General features: G+C 37.9%; 1 protein-coding gene across 5 annotated transcripts in view; it reads left to right on the plus strand.

Annotated features, from left to right (window-relative positions):
- Positions 1-17,198, plus strand: part of C5H4orf50 (chromosome 5 C4orf50 homolog) — an 83,068-nt gene that overhangs the window by 10,387 nt on the left and 55,483 nt on the right. For 4 of the 5 annotated variants that reach the window (XR_012580497.1, XR_012580496.1, XM_026792613.2 and 1 more), the window contains exons 6-12: positions 734-858; positions 1,229-3,442; positions 4,193-4,294; positions 6,064-6,210; positions 10,992-11,168; positions 13,302-13,358; positions 13,749-13,931. Coding sequence is in view for 3 of the 5 variants with exons in the window: in XM_026792613.2 (XP_026648414.2) it covers positions 734-858; positions 1,229-3,442; positions 4,193-4,294; positions 6,064-6,210; positions 10,992-11,168; positions 13,302-13,358; positions 13,749-13,931 (3,005 nt within the window). In the remaining 2 variants the exon portion in view is untranslated. Of the gene's footprint in view, positions 1-733; positions 859-1,228; positions 3,443-4,192; positions 4,295-6,063; positions 6,211-10,991; positions 11,169-13,301; positions 13,359-13,748; positions 13,932-15,054; positions 16,413-17,198 lie in introns of those variants that run through there. The other variant, XM_074541729.1, reaches the window with a different exon arrangement.

A 17,198-nucleotide genomic window follows, 5' to 3' on the forward strand; every position in this document is an offset into this window, starting at 1 on the left:
CTTTTTGCTCTCATTTCTGTGTGATTTAAGTGAAAATTATTTCATTCATGGAGTGTGTATGACTTAAAAGGTGTAAACCCTTTGAAAATCCTCCTAATCTGTAAACTGTATCTGGGGAAGGTGAAATGATAACTTTTTGCCACTATTTGGATATGAGCTTTCACAAGAAATCCTAGAACTTTCAAGAAGCTACAGAGGTGAGGGGGTACTTTGTATGTCCTGGATGAAGTATAGTATTTGGGAATGCCATGCAGCAGACAGATTTGCTCTTCAGACCAAACAACATGAAAGCTCTTTTGTTGGCAGATTATATCAGGTAAATTCTTCTAACATAAATTAATGGGAATTTTATAGCAAATTTTAGTGTATGTATATCCACACCTGCAGTGAGTAATTTTAACCTGTAAATTTAATCCCTAAGTTTTTACCTGCCCACTGTAATGAAATGTATTTTCTGTTTCTAAGTGCTTTGGGAACTGGGAACTCTGAACCCCAAATACACCTTGGTTTAGACCTCTATATTTATGGGGTTTTTATGAAGCTCATTTTCGTGTCTAACTTCATGCTTGTATCTGTCTCACTGGTGATGAATGCTGCTGATAGAGAAGGTAATTTTGAGCATACTCACTAAAATATTTTTCTGTTCAGAACATCTTCTCTGATGGTTTTGGGTTTGCTTTTTGTGTAACTATCTGGGAGTGACATTATATTTACCTGTGCTTCACCATAACAGAAACACCAGCCTGTAATTGTGAGGGACTAAAGCAGATGGAGGAGCTTCCAGAAGACCTTGTACCAGTTTTGGAATGCAGTTCCAGTGCCTTTGTGAAAGTTGCTGGTCTAGCTGAGACTGAGCAGGTGAGAAGAAAAGTTACTGCTGTTCTTGCTATCTTTGTGCACTGGGAGCATGTGAAATTGGAGAGAAAATGAAGAGTTGGTGTATTTAAAGGTGAATATAAAAGTAGCTTTAGATTATAGCTACTACAGATGCTTTACAAGGTGAATACAGATGTGCACTAAGACAATGGTTGACTTACTCATACCTAATTTGTAACATTACACTCGTTGCAAGTCTTTAAATCATTTGAAAACCCTTTGTATGGAAATATTTTTTCTCATAAATGTGTAACCAAGTATTTTGTGGATCAAGGGAAAAACAAGTTATGATTAGTAACAGACTGTAGCATATATTTTTCAGCTTGAAACATTTCTCATTTGCTGTCATCAGGTCACCCTTGGACCACAGAGGGCAAATACTCTAAAGGACAGTTTGAGGTGTACCCCAAGTCATCATGCAACAGGACTGCTTCCCCCTTGTTCTGAGAAGTTACCCAGTGATGAGACAAGTAAGGAAACCAAAGATGAAGAAACTTTTTTTCTCTTGAAGGAACACACCATAGCTCCACCAGTGAAGACATTCCCTGCTTCTGTGGTTGAAATCTTAATGAGAAAGAAGATCCAACTGACCTTGTTTGAGCCTGGGAGATGTCACATAACAGCTTTCACCACTGAGAAGAAAGTGAGGAATTTGAGTTTCTGTGAGAAAAAAATTAATCTTTGGTCTGATCGTCTTTGCATTGTTGCAAAAGGAGAATTTCATGACAGAGCTACTGAATTTCTTCATGGGACATTGCCTTCCACTGTGGCTGAAATTTTCACAACATCTCTAGAAGAATGCAACACAGAAAAACATTGGGGAAACAAGCAAATTCTGCCAGGAAGTGTGAGTGAGAAAAAATGTCTGGATAAAGATGTGGATGATGAAAAGTATCACCAAAAAATCTTTACAGGGAGAGCTGAAAGAGAGGAAATACAGAATGATGAAGCCAAACATCAACAGGTGACATGTGATCTTGAGGAAAGTTCTAAAGTTTCCTACAGAAATGAATTATTCAGTCCTGGGAAGCAAGGAGTGGAAGCCAGAGAGAGTCTCCATAGCACACAGGGTGCCCAGAGTTTACCTATTTATTTCAAAGTCTTTCAAAAGTGTTTTGAAGCGAGTCCTGAACGAATGGAGAAAGAAGAAAACATTTCAGAAAACTGCATCCCTGATGTGAATAGTGAACATAATGGAGAAGACATGATGGAAATGGAAGAGAAAGGAAAGCAGGCTCAGAAACCAACTCACCAAACAAGCCCCTCCAGCAATATTGGCCTGAAAAAAAGGAAAGACCAGACTTTGAAACTCCATGAACCAGATAAGGATTTCTCATGTCAAAAAATAGCTGCTAAAAATGTGCAGCATGAATACTCTCACTTTTTTTTTTCATCAGATGAAGAGAGATATCTGCTAAACTTGCTGTTTCCTCTGCAAGAGAGGCCTGTGTGCTTAAGCAAAATATTCCAGCCAGGGAACAGTTTTTATAGGTGTTTCTGTCCTCTATCAACCTGGAAAGCTGGAAATGAATGTGATGTGAGAATATCTGTATTGGAAAAAGCAGTGGCTGCGTGTTCTCAGAGGATATTTCTGCTGATGCAAGAGAATGAGAATTATGCCAAAAAAGTCAGTATTTTACAACAGGAGAATGACAGATATGCCCAGATTCTGTGTGCCCTGGAAGAGGAGATGGATGCATATTTTCAATATGTTTTAGCAGCAGATGAAGCTAACATAGTTTCATTCCAAAACTTACTTAATGAGAAAGAAATTGCTGGTGGATGTTTTGATAACTTTACAGAAGAAAGCACCATGACCCCAGGAACATCTTTAGTTGCAACTTTTTCTAAGAATCTCTCATATGTTGAAGAGAAAAACAGGAATTTTGAAAAAGACTCATGGACAATTGCATCAAATAAAACTCACAGGAGTGTTCTATCCCTGAATGGAAGGAAAATTAGATACTTCCAGCTGCTTTCTGATCTGAAAGAAGAAAGAAGCAGGTGCTTCAAAGAAATGGCTAAATTATTACAAGACAAGGAGAACTGTGTAGCAAAATATAATGAATTACTGCAGGAGAGAAAGAGAAATTTACAAAGAATAGCTCTTTCAGAAGGTGAAAAAGAAACTTTGCTGGCACAATTGTCAGAGATAAAGTGTGAGCAAGATGAATACAGGGCCTTAGTTTCAGAGCTCCAAGACTGCAAAACTAACTGTTATCAAACCATTTCTGACTTACAGGAGGAAAAATGTGTGCTGCAAAGAGAGATTGACAGAATCAAGCAAAAAACTTCAGCACAGCTCGGTGAACTTCAGAAAGCAAATGCAAACTTTATTTTAGAAAATAAAAATTTAAAAGAGTTAATGTCTTCTTTGGGTTTCACTTATGAAGAGCTGAGAAAAGAGAAAAGTATAGGAACAAACAAAAATACAGTAAAACTAAAAGAAGAAAATCAACAACCTGGTCTTAAGCCAAAGAAAGTTGAAACAGCATGTAGTGTAACACAAACTGAAGAACGGGGAGTTCTGGCTACAGATCCTTCTGATTATTCCCCTGGCAAAAAGGTAAATAATAACAGTAAGGAATGTTATTGATCAGGATCTTCTGAAGAAAGGGAGATACAAAAGTCATTTGGAGGGCAAAGCTGAGTGATGGAGGAAACTGTAACCTGTCACATGAGCTGAGGTGCTAAAGTTAGCTTGGAAACAGAAGGCAAAATGCCAGAGAGGGTTTTTTTTTTTTTGAATGTTGTATTAGAGAACGTTAAAGTGATACAGCAAGCTACAAAGTTAAAAATAATACTTAAAAGACTGCACTGTTCAGGCTTTTAAAAAAATTATTTCTATTATTTCAAGAGTAAAAGCTTTTACAAGAAGCTTTTATTCTACTACAAGTTCTCCTAACAGAAGGAAACTTTTTGTAATGGTGAAAATATCATGTTTTGGTGAAAAGTGTGCACATGATCATTTACTAATTTATTTTTTATTTGGTCTAATTTTTTATTGTTTTGATGTATATGAAGTATATCTCTAAAGACAGGATCTTTAGTTGTGGTGGATTTCTTATCCTTGTTTTTCCTCTGTAGCCATGTATCTTACACCACAGTGAATTTCTGTGGAGAATATTATGTACTTATAAATGCAGAATTACTACTTCACTTAAGAATAGACAGCAGGAAAATATTTATATGTAATACCTTGATTTTATGCAAGTTTTTGGTAGTAGTTTAAGAGGAAACCATCTATTGTTCTATGAAAGACTGAGTGCCATTTGGTACAGGTGAGAGGAGTCATCCTGTCTTTTTGTCTACCCAGGGCAGGATGTTTGAAAGCTACAGTATGATGAAAGAGCAAGTCAGAAAGGTGGAAGAGCAACTAAAAATACAGCAAAAGGAATTAGAAAAATCAAAAAAAGAGGTAACCTACTCTGATGTACTTCTGAGGACCAAATTTGTTTTTTCTTGTGTTTTCTTACATGGCTTTTTGCCAGGCTCTAACATTTTCACAAAACAGGGAAGTCTCTGATCTAGAGAACCAAAATGTTCCTCTGATCTTTGAGTGATGAATGGCACAGTCCCCCTTGGCTGGCCAGAATATCAAGTGAAGCTGCATTCCTGCAACACACTGTGCCACAGGCTGGGTGCCCCGATAGAGGCACACACAACAACCTGCCCACTCTGGCATCTCTGGGCAGCTGCTTCCCTCCAATCACTGGGAATGAGGAGAAGGCAGTGGAAGCACTGAGGGTTACTGCAAACCTGAATTGAAAGCAGTTTTTGAGTGAGAAGCCAGATCACTGTCAGGGGTTTGCTGTATCCAGAGGCGTTGCCAGGTGTGCTGCTGATTCTCCCACAGCTGTATAGCAAACACCAAGTCCAGCAACACCACCTTGGAGACTTCCAAGTGTGGAGGGGCAGCTCTGTGTCTGTGTGACACAGAAAAATCTGCACTTTTGACACCTTCCAAGGAATCTTTCAGTGTTGTGCCTTTCCAAATGCACCAGATATTCACATTCCTGTTTTTTATTAGTTGATCTCCACTCCATGCACATCTAAGCAGAATGTTTTGGTTTTGTGGCAGGAATACATTTATGGGGTTGTAACAGGCATCACTCACATGCCCTGTGGACAAACCATTGGCAGCAGCAGGCGTGTTGAGTATGTAAAAGAAAAATAGCAATGGGGTTTTTTTGGTAGGTGAATTTATTGTCCTTTGAAAGCAGCTTTATAAGACTTCCCAGCTTTCAAGTGAGACAACTGGAATGAAGGGATGGATTTAGATGACTGTTGGATGGTTAGACAAGACTTCTGACCTTTTATTTTGAACATAAAGAGACAGTTTCATTTTTATTTCTTTTGTAAAATCTGATTAACTTGGGTCATTCTAATCCTTTTGTGTGTTATGAGGAAGTTGTGTGTTAAAATACTTTCCTCAGTTTACTTAAAATAATGTGAAACCTTTGCTTCCAGAAGGGAGAAAAAATGGTATATCATACAAAGGAAAGAGCTTGCTGTCAGGCAACCAGCTGAGCTATTGAGGGGCTTCTTTGTGGTTTTTGGTGTAGGTTTACTTTTGTTTTCAAAACTACAGTTAATGTGTGTAAGTGGAATGAAGGCAGCCTAGAAAAAAATTAAAAGGTGAGTATATGGAGGGCTTTTTTTTCCCCTTCTTTGCACTCTTCATTTTTGATATTTTTGCTTTGATTCTTAAACTGAATTAAACACTGCATTGTGCCAGCTACTAAGGAGAAATTAACTCTGTCCCAGTTGAAACCAGGGCACATTCCTCAAGAAAACTTTTTTCCCCTGCCCAGCTAATAAACTTGCTTGAACTTTACTCTGAGGTCTTTCAAAAATGTAATCTCTGAAATCATATGTGCATACACCACAGCTTTTTTAAACTTTGTTCTGAATATTTATGGTAGCTTCTTGTTTAAAAATAAATTTAAATAATATTTTTGACACAGCTCTAGTAAGATATTCTATAGGGCATACTTCTAGAGTTGCATTAATGTCTTATGATAAGATTGTAGTGTATTGTGTAGGTTCATTTATTTTAACCAATTTATAACAATTCAAAAGCTATGATGTAGAGAGCAGCCTCACATCCATGGTTGTAAGCTGGTATTGAGAAAGGATCCCTCTGCTGGACTAATTATACTCAGGAATTTTTGTTCTTCCTGTTAGGCTCAGAAGTGGTACAGAGAGCTTGGTTTTGCTGAAACAAGGTATGAAGAAACCAAAACTCATTTGATGCAGGCTCTCTCAGAATTAGACCACCTTAAACAAGAAGTTGGGGACAAAACGCGGGGAAAGCAGCACTGCAAATTAATGGTATGTATGTAAATGGCATGGAGGAAAGCATGGGCCTTGGGAGGACGGTTCTGGCTGCAGAAACACACATTATTGGTATTGGGAATAGAATTAAAGAGCCTCTCCAGTCACTGAAAACTTAAAAGAGAGCAGATGTTGTGCAAGGTAGACCATCTGTCTGCAGAGTAGCCCAGGTTCTGGGCTCTGCATGGGCAATGTAAACATCTCATTTTTTTTGTCTAGGAGAGCTCTTGTTCTGCTCTCTTTAGCCAAAGTCATATTCAGATGGCCTAAATGAAAGGTCTTGGAGGAGTCTGCAGTGTTTTGCAGTATTTGGCTTTTCTGCCCTGATTTCAGGCCTTGTAGCCCTGATTGCTGGATTTGGGCAGGCAAAATGACACTCTGGACAGATGGTGTGGATTAAAGTCAGAGTCTTTAATGGAGGCATATGGCCCAGATATGTGTCTCCAAAATCCAGGAAATCTTTCTATCTCACTGGAATGTGTTTATATCACAGAAATTCTGGGTTTGCTGTAAATTAAGCTTTTTTTAATTTTCAGGTGGTTCTCTGTCTTCATACAGGTTTATGTTTTCCACCAAAATAAAGTGTTTTAAAGAAACATTTTTAATTACTGAATAATCTTCTGGAAGCAGCTTTTATAAAGACTTTTCAGCTAACCCTGTAATTATTTTCGCCCTCCTTAACTCGTGAGCTGCAAAGAGGAAATACTTCATTTCTACTAGGTGGAAAAGCACATTGTAGCAATCTACAGATATTTGCAGATTTGTTTGGAACAGGTTGGATAGATATGGCTTTAGCAGAAAATAGAAACAAATTCTGCAAAATATAAGGATTCTGAGGTCAGTTCAGTTGCCTAAATGTCATTGTTTGTCCCAGTTAAAAGCCTTAGGGCATCCTGGCTGAAGGTGTAGGTAGCCAGGAAGTCCTAGGCAGTTATTTCATGTTAGCTTGTACACTCTACATGGCACTATGGGCTGGTGTTTAGACAGCTGAATTCAGACTTTTAGATGAAAAAATTTAAAATATTTTTCATGTCATTCTGATGTGTTGGCATGTAGCATCCTAATACAATAGAATCTATTTCAAGCAAGAAGAAATGCCCAAATTGTTTGAAAATAAAAAGAAATGTGTCACATGTTTTGTTTAAGCCAGCAGATAAGATTTTGGGTGCATTTTTGGGAAATGGAGCATTAATCATTTTTTTTAGGGAAATGGAGCTTTAATCCTTTTTTTAGGGACAGTCTGGGGCAATTAGTGTTTATTATGTTAGTCAGTGAAGTAAGATGCTAATTATGACTCACATGGGAATAAAATTCATGGGCCTTGACAGAATATTTTTACACTGGAAAAAGAGGAGTCAGCCTTGCACTACAGAACCCTGCCTCTTTTAAATCCCTCCAACAACTTATGTTTTCAAATTAGTGTTCATTGGTCAGTAGGATAGATTTATGCAATACTGTGATGCTGTTTAGGTCTGACTTCTTGTAGGTTGTCGTGGTTTAGTGCCAAATTTTGGAATACAGGTGTCTCATTCTAGGGTCAAAGATGCAGTCCATGCACTTCACAGAACTGGGTATATCCTTCAGTTTTTGATGGCAGAACTAATTCTCTGCATAACTCAAGTCCATTATGTTTTAACCAAATAATATTTATTTTGTTGGCACAATTTAGCAAGTAGTCAAATAGAAAATAGAATAGTATATCTTAAGAAAGGTCAACTTTATTTCAATAATTCACCTTTAAAATAAACTTCTTAATATACACCAAGCTGTTGGTAGCGGGTTTGTGTGAGACCTTAAAATGAAAGTTTGTCTCGATTAAAAAAAAGACACTTTGTCAGAGAAAAGATCATTATCTATTTTTCTAGCATCATGTTACTTCCTGAAGGCAGTTTTATTGACTGGTGATCCAGTTTTTGTTTTCAGTTACTTTCCACCCTTGACCAAAACTCTTTTTCATTACTCAAAGTTACTAATAATCCCTTATACAGTAAATCACAGTAATTTATGCTTTTTCACGTTCAAAACTTTATTTTTCTGGAACACCTCTTGCTGCAATGCCTGAAAGAGTGAAGATGTGAGCACTCTGAGCCTAGAACCCAAAGTGTTTGAAATATGCTGTGTTTTGAGTGTGTCTTGTAGAGCTTTTTGCATTTCTTATGTTCTTGTCATGGTTTGAGCCTGGCACAGAGCCAGTGCCTTCATGAAAATGCCTTCACCCTGGTGTCTGCTGTGAGATGTGACCAGGAATAAGCAAAACAGGCTCCAACTTAAACATAAAGAACACTTTATTACTTAAACTACAGGAAAATAGGGAAAAACTATAAGGAAAAGAAAAAAAAATTGAAAACCTTACAAAAAACTACTTTCCTCCTCCCCACTACCTGACTTTCCCAATCCGATACATTCTCTCAAATCACTAACTGCCCAGCCTGGCACCACACTTTAGTATACTCAAACTTCAGTTCATGAAGAGGAGAGGAGTCCTTCTTGTTCCATACGCTTCCCCTGGAAACACACTGAAACTTCGTGTGCTTCCCTGTCACTTCGGCACCGCCCCTACTGCCCAGGGATCCTACTTGTCACCTGAGATTCCATAAGGCTGTCATGATATTATTCATTGCAAGTAAAAGAGAGCTAAGATCATATATTTGAAGCTTGCTGCTAGGACTCTATTTCAGTGAAGTTGCTAACAGGTGAAATATGCTTTAGCTTAGAAGCATTTGGGTGAGTTTTCTGGGATGTTGAAGTGGTGCTGTAGTTGAATTTAAGAGAAGTATGGGGGTGAGCAGGAAGGGGGCAGGGTAATGTTTACAGCTTTAAAAAATAATTGAAGAATTTTGCATGAAATGCAGACAATAAATAAGGCACAAGGCTTGCCCAGTGAACTCCTGATGACTGTCTGCAAAAAAGGCCTGTAGCAAAAAAGGTCATATTCCTTCTCATTTTCTCACTGAGTTTTCAGACAAGCATAATTCACATAAGAAGAGGAAGATACTGGTTTTATTTTTAATGTTTGGGTACCAACTTCAAAAAGTAGTGGTCTTGCCACGTTTTACAAGAATGCAGTGTGTTAAATACTGTGTTTTAGGCTTAGTTATCCTTTGGTTATTTCCCAGTCCCAGCTGCTGGGTCCTTCAACCTTCTGCAGCTTGACTACATAACCCATGGTCACTGCAAACTGGGACATCTTACAAAGTGCTCATCATAAATCTTGTATGCCTCATTTGTGTGTTGGAACTACAGAAAACTGCTGGTGGTTCAGCCAAATGCAAAAGGAAAGAGGGAAGTTCTCTCTGTCTCTAACCTCCACACAGTTGTTTTATTTCCCCACCTTTTTTTCCATAAAGCTTCTTCAGTTAGGGAGTGTTTCCCATTTGGTTTTAACATACTTTTAATATGGGAAAGAAGATAAGGGAAATACCATGTCATGGGCTCATCCTCAGGCTTTTGTCCCTTTTTAGCCCTGGTCTAATCCATGGTGATGTGTCCAGCTGTTCCTATTGTTCTCTTGACACAAGAGGGAGCCAAAAAGTTTGGAACAAGGCATCCAACCTGCTCCAGTGCTGTGCACAGAGGACTGGCTTCAGGAGGAGGAGCACTGTGACAGTGACATATTTCTGGTTTAATCTGTGTTGCACTGATGGGCTGCAATGTGATCTGTCAGCTCAGTTTGCTGTTCCCTGTGGAATGGTGCCTTCAGTGTGTTGTAGTCAGGGGTGCCAAAGCCAGAAAGGCTGGGAAAATTTTACTATGGTGTTGTGCATCAGGGCTGAGTATGAACTTCTCTCTCAGTTGTATCAATGTTTGTAACCATTAAAATCATTCTGTTTTGCAAAAAAGTGATACAGTTTTACCACAGTATATCATGGGTCAGACTATAATTTTTAGCTTAATCTTTTAGACTTGCTTATATACTGATACTTACATTGTCAGAAATCTTGACCAGCTGTGTGTATCAACTCAGTATTTTCTTTTATTATATTTTAATAAATATATATAATAGCATTGGTGTTTTCCAGGATATTTCCTTCTCCTTCAGATTTGTCTCATTCTAAATCTATGTGTTTAATCAGGCAGTGTCACTTGTAGGAGCTGACCTTATGATGCTGACCATCAATTTAAAGCTCTCACTAATCCTTTCAATCTAAGTGCATGAAATTGGGAAGAAACGAAATTGAAGAGTGGGGGATGAGGAGTTAAATTCAGAAGCTTCTCTTTCCACTTGCTCTGTATTATGATTGTTACATTTAATGCAACAAATTTTATTTTTAGAAATTTTTACTTAAGATCTTATTAGTTTATTAATAATCTTCCAGAACAAATACATATTTGGGAGAGGGGGTTATCTCTCTGGCATTAATACATGTAGAAAAACAAGGAACATATTACTTTTTGTTGAAGCAGGAGACTGGGAACATCTGAGTTTTTTTCTTACTATGTGACCACAGATTGGTCACTTCATCTGTCTTTGCCCAGTTTCCCCATTACATCACTACAATACATATATTTACCTTGAAGAAATGTTGTAGGAATCCATTTCTATGCTTCTTCTCACAAGGGTTTAGTACTCTTTACATATAGTTTAAGATTAGTGCAAAAATATAAGTGTTAATATGTTCATGAAATTTTGGGATTATGCATGTTTTAACAGCTTGCTTCTTTTTATGTACAAGGTAAGTAGTTATATTGATTGGGAATTTTTGTGGTATAAGACATGATTAAGAATATTTTTGTTGTTTTATATACCTAAATTGAAAATCTGTGTATTTTCTCTCTAGCCTGTGTACACATTGAAGGATGCCCAGGAAAAAGAGGTGAATAAAATAGCCAGTAAGAGATTAGAGCAGCAAGTGTTGACCTTGAAAGCCCAGCTCAGGGACCAGGCTGCTTTACAAAATCAGTTTCATGACTTGCAGAATGAAGTGGAACTCCTTCAGGCTCAACTATGTGAAAAGGTATAAAATTGTTCTCTTTGCACTTAAATGTGAGCTTAGATGTCAGATTCTACATCTCTCTTTTCAAAGGGGAGAAACAAAATAGTCTTCTTTCCTGGGAATGAATCTGAGGATAGTTAAATGGTTCCCAGGCATATACAAGTACTCCTAACTTCAGAGAAATAGGGAAAAGATGTAAACTACCTAAGTGATCCATGTTATGGAAAAATGATAGATGATCATGAAGATTCAGTCTCTGCTCTGATTAATCCCCATAGTGTAATGCGAGCACAATGATGTGCCACCTCCTTGGCTTCAAATGTCAGGATTTTTTAACATTCACAACTCTCTTTTTCCACTATATCAGATTATGACACACCAAGCTAATTTTGATAGAGTTTTCCTAACTTTTTGGTTCACCTGTTAGGGTTACACATGAAGAGTTTCAGTAAGATATTTTCAGACAGGTGTGTGGTTTGGATTTTTGTCATAGTTATTCTGATGAGAAGCCCCATGTATTCACAAATGCACTGAGACAAGCAGTTTCTACATTATTTTTCACCTGGCAAAGAGCAGGTACATTAAGATTTGCAAAGCTGCTGCCTTACAGTGTTACAGCAAAGCTGCTGCTGTAAGTGTGACTACAGCTACTGAACTCTTGGGTAGAAACAAATTCCTCCTAGGACTTCTTTCCCTTAGATTTTGTTTCCTATTGGGAACTATATTTTGGAATAGGATAATAGTTACAGTGTGAGCCAAATTGGAATTGCCCACCAGGCTCTGAAACAGCTACGAAATGGCATGTTCTCAATAGTGCTCTTTGTTCTTCATAGCCTGACACAACGAGTAGAACATGCTTCTTCTCTGAAATACAAGAGATTATTGTCTTGTCCCTACTGGGAACAGGTTTCATTCTGCTTTCTCCCCAGTAAATCCATCTTTCTACAACTTTTGTTTCTGTTTTGTTGTTGTTTGTCTGTTTGTTTGGTGGTGGTAGCTCTGTTTTGTTTTTCCTAGCCTCACCTTGTGCTGTGGTTTGCTCTAAACCAGTCCTGTGAAGAGGGTTAGTGGCTTGTCCAGGCATGGGTTGGGGGAGGCCTCTTAGAAGAACAGTGCTGGTAAAATGAAACTGTTCTGTAGTATCACATCAGGTGGTAGGTGAGTAAAGGGTGAGATGTGCTGTCCAAATAAATGGACAAATCCTAATTCTGTTGCCTCAGCAAGATGTGTTGCTCCCTGCCTCATCAAGAGTTGAATGTCTCCAGTGCAGGAACCTACTGCTAGCTCTTTGTTCCCCTAGTGCAATGTAAATACAAGTTTCCCCTGTCCTGCCTGCTCTGATTCCTCCCAAGCCCACAATTTATTAGCTGAGGACAATGTGACCTTTTCCAGCATAACTGATTTCTCATAAAGGAGGGTTTTTTAATGATGAATATAATATACTTACTGTAAACTTTATAGAAATATAAATTGTCAGGCAAGATAAATGCAAAGTAATCTTTATTGTCAAAAGTACTGTATTTATTCATAATGGTAATGGATTTTTTGTAGCAAGATACTGTGGTTTTTTTGCATAATCAGAAAGGAGGGTTATCAGTAGATTTTAATCATAAGGTACAGACTAAGTAATCTGGCCCACCCTGCTTCACCTCCTAATAGAGGACATGTATCAGCTGTGTCAGAGTAAAAGGCTGTTGATGTTTCCTTTCCAGAGTAGAATATATATGCAGAAAATCCTTCCTCTTTTCTCTAATTTATAGTATTGATAAGGAAAAGGAAAATTTTCCCCCAACAAATGTTTTGGAAGATTCACAGAGTAAATATGATCCTGAGTGCATAATGAAGGATACCAAGTCTTGACTGTGATGCTGCTTTGATTAAATAGCCTCACTGATCTAAGGCTCCATCTAAGAACATCCAAAACCCTTTGATAATTTTTAGACTAATGCTAATGTAGGGCAGTGTTTGTATGCCAGAGCCTATTTGTGTGCAGCCAGTGCCTTGCACTGATTCATCCTGTTTGTGATACAGGGTCACACAGGTATGCAAAGTGTACACCTCAGAGTCAGGTCTAAAACAAATATCAAAAAAACACTGGAGTATTTAAAAGTAATTTTTTTATAAATTGATGCAGGATATTATTCAACCTTTCAGGAGAAAGAGCTGCAGAAGAGCAAGTCTGAAGTGAAGTTGACATTAGCTCCTCTGAAGGTACTGTGTTTCCCTGAACCCTGATTCAGAACCTGCACAGGGGAATCCCTTTGCTTACAGGCTCTGTGCCTTCCTCTACAGCTGTCCCTGTTTTTCTGGTGCTGCTGCCTTCACCTCAGTGAGCAAGGGCTCACTGATATCATTGCAAAGTCACTTTCAGCCTCTCAAAAGGGGGACCTTGCACATGGAAAGGGAACATCTCTTTCCAGTTTATCTGTGCATATATATTGAAGGTGTGGAGGCATCTAATAATATAGAGACATAGAAATACAGTCTGTAGCTTTGGGTCAAAATGTGGAATTACAGATTAGACACAAAATGTAATCTTGCACTCCCAGAAGCGAGTGAAATGACAGAGCCATGGGATGTTTGTGTGTTCATGCCACACAGGCTAAGCTGGCTTGCCTCACCCAAAAGTGCCAGGAAAGGAACAGCTTCATTAGGAGGATGCATGATGAATTCCACAGGCAAGGATTTATTAACTCTGCATTTGATGAAGAGATGAAGAGCCTGGTGAATGACATGACCCTGGCAGAGTACATGGTTGCTTTTACACCAATGTGTAATCAAGTGGTAAGTGCTCCTACTTCCTTGTAGTATCCTCATGTGTACACTATTGAATTAAGTGGTGGTTTTCAAAGTGTTTAGGGAGACTTAATGTGCAATTGTAAAACATATTTCATTGCTTAATGTAAGTATTGCTTCAGACAAATCATGGAGTTGGCCATTTTACTGTTGCTGTTGGCAGGGTCTAAATTTCAGGAGCTTAAAGCAAAGTGCATCAGTGTTCCATGCAAGAAACACTCCCCTGGTATTTTGACTAAGTATCTGATGGATAATGCAGCATGTATTACCCAATTACATTTTAAATATAAACTTTGCATTTCTTTTCTGCACAATGAATTGCTTCAGATTTCTGAAGAAGTCAGGGAAAAAAAGGTCAACTGTGAATATTTTAAGACTTAACTCGTGAACATTTGTAGACTTAACAAATGTGAACATTTGTATTCAAAAGGGAGTTGGTCACTTGTGTTTCTCTGGCAAAGCAAAAGTGGGAAAGGAAATTTCACACCTGGTTATATTCAATATTGTCATTAATATCTTGGATACTGGGAATAAACTTCCTAATTTTGGAGTTACACCTACTTGAAGACTTTCTTAAGGACAGAAATCTCAATCTGGCAACCTGAAAAAACAGGAATTCCCTTGCAGTACTTCAGTGTCCATCAAGAAGTTCTTTTTCCTTTTGATGTCTGTTTCTTGGGTTTTTTTTTTTAAAGCCTGTAAAGTACCCAGACAATATTTGATAATGTTTGTGTCAAGTACACTGGAGTAGAATCTTTTTGGTTAAAAGTGGGGTATGGGGAAGAAGTACTGTGTGTTACACATTTATATAATTTTGTGTGCTTGTAAAAAGAGTACACAGAATTGGTTCATACTATATATTGTACTTCAGCTGACACAATGCACTGCAAAAATGAATACATAAAAAGAGTTTATTTTAATGACACTTAACATTTTCACCAGCAGAAGATTATCAAAATTGGCATATAGTATAGTAAATCCACAGGCTTATTTTTGTGATGATTTTGCACTTTTACACACCGAGTGGTATTCTGTATCATGTTGATAGTGCTTATTCTTACAGTGTTACTAAGTCTTGCAAGCTATCACTCAGTCCTGTTTGTTTTTGTAGCAAAAAGCAATTTAACTGGATGTTAAGGAAAAGGTGGATTGATTCCTGGCTGCAGGATGGGACAGGACTCTGTCTGGCTGTGTCTCCTTGAATACCTCAAGTGTGGGTCCAGCAATGCCTCACCCAAGCTATGGGACTCATCTGTCAGAAGGGAGATAGTACTCCCCTGCCTCCAGGCTTTCCTCAGACACTGCTGTGATAGATAAGCATTAATAAAGCTTGCCAACACAATAAATATCAAAATACTGTTCACACTCACACTGTCTCCCTAAATGTTCAATTACCACAAAACTTAGCAGGTTCAACTTCTAGGTTCAACAAGAGATAATTAGATTAAATATGTATTCTGATAGCCAGTGAACTTATCTGCAGCATAGAGCCCCACATTAAATCCCCTGCTTTGACAAATATTTAGCTGTTCATATTAAGTGGAGCACAAGCCCCTTCCATGGTGTCCAGCATTGCAGTGGCCACAGGTCTCACTTAGGCTCAGGCACAAATAGGATTCAAGCCTGGGGCTTTTATCATGTGAGGAACAGACTGGCTCTTGCTGGATGTGCTCACACTGAGCTGAAGGCTCCTCTGGTCTGTGATAAATCCTTCCACATATGACAGGGGGAAACTTTCCTATCAAGGAAGAGTTGCATGTTCTCATGAAAAATGTCTATTTCTATCAGGTTTCCAGTGGAAGACACTTGCAATGAAAAAATGTCCAAGTTTCACAACTACTAATTTAATGATGATTACAATAAAAAATAAAAAAAAAAGGAGAGAGACTGTTTCATATTCATGTGACACATTCCTTTGGTTTAAAAGATCTTGTACTGAATTGTGTGGACATATGTTTAAGTGAACTAACTTTTCATCTTGGAAATTTTATTTCTTGCTTTTGATTCTTATTCTCCCTGGACTTCACATCTAAGATTCCAGAGCTATACCAAACATGCATTTACATAAAATTCTTTTGAAAGCTCATTCCTTCCTTCCCCTCAGTTTTTCACTCCTACAGCATTCATAACATTAGAATTCTACTATACAAAACCTGGTGGATTGCTGTTTTTTGGGGAGGTTTTTGCTTTTATTTTCCTTCTTAAATTAAAGATTTGCAATTGTCTTTATTCATTATTGGACCCAGTAACAAGTGGAGCCCTGTCACACATTGGCAGCAAACTTCTGTGCCCTGACTTACTGATGAATTTCAGCTCAAAGTTTGCAGTGATGAATGAAGAAATGACCCAGAGGCTTTTGAAGGGAAAGAGGACTCTGTACTCAATTCAGGGCCTGACCTTTTGTAGTTCAGTAAAAATCTTTGAGTCATATTCTCAGAGAAAAAATTATTGGTTCATAGTTCTATCAAGAACTCTTTTTTTTTTTTTTTTTGTCTGTACATGAAATTACAAGTAGAGGGGATAGAGCTGCTTCAGCTGGGTGCTGGGATGCCCCAGCTTTGGTGGGGCACTTATGGGCACCACCAAGTTACTCCTGTTCACAGACCAAGGCAAACTCCAGTTCTTTGCTCGTTCAGGACATGATGGATGGTTGGTCATTTCCTTCTGTTTGCCAGAAGTATTTTCTCCCAAATTTTCATCCCAACTAAAATACTAAACCACAATATTGATATTATGCAAAGCCCACTGTCTTTGGAGCTTCTCTTCAGACTTTCAAGGCTCTGCTCTCAGACATGATAAATCCCTGTTGTCCCTGTGGCTTTATTTTGCTGACTAACTCAAGACTTCCATCAGTTCAGTTCAGCAGAGCTGCATACATTTGAGGCTTGTCATTCTTGATTATTTTCACAGCTCAGTGTTACATTCAAATATTTGTTAGTGAAAAATAAAATTTGCTTGAATCATGTAGTATCTCGTAATTTTGTTCGAGCGGTGCACTCTTCATTGAGGTCAGATACATGCTAGAGTATTATGTTCATAAAAGACAGTTTTCCTTATCTTAATAAGTCACTGTAAAGAGGACTGGGTTTTGAATTACTTTTCCTCATGATAAAACTGTACACCATGAAGCTCTTTATTTGTAATTTAGCTTAATTAAGCAATTTAGTATAATTTAATTTAATTTTACTTGGTTTTTATCATAATAAACATATATGATTGCAAGGAAGGGGTTTTATTTCAATTCTTTTTCATTCA

The sequence above is a fragment of the Zonotrichia albicollis genome, chromosome 5, assembly GCF_047830755.1.
Source record: "Zonotrichia albicollis isolate bZonAlb1 chromosome 5, bZonAlb1.hap1, whole genome shotgun sequence".
NCBI classification, from domain to species: domain Eukaryota; kingdom Metazoa; phylum Chordata; class Aves; order Passeriformes; family Passerellidae; genus Zonotrichia; species Zonotrichia albicollis.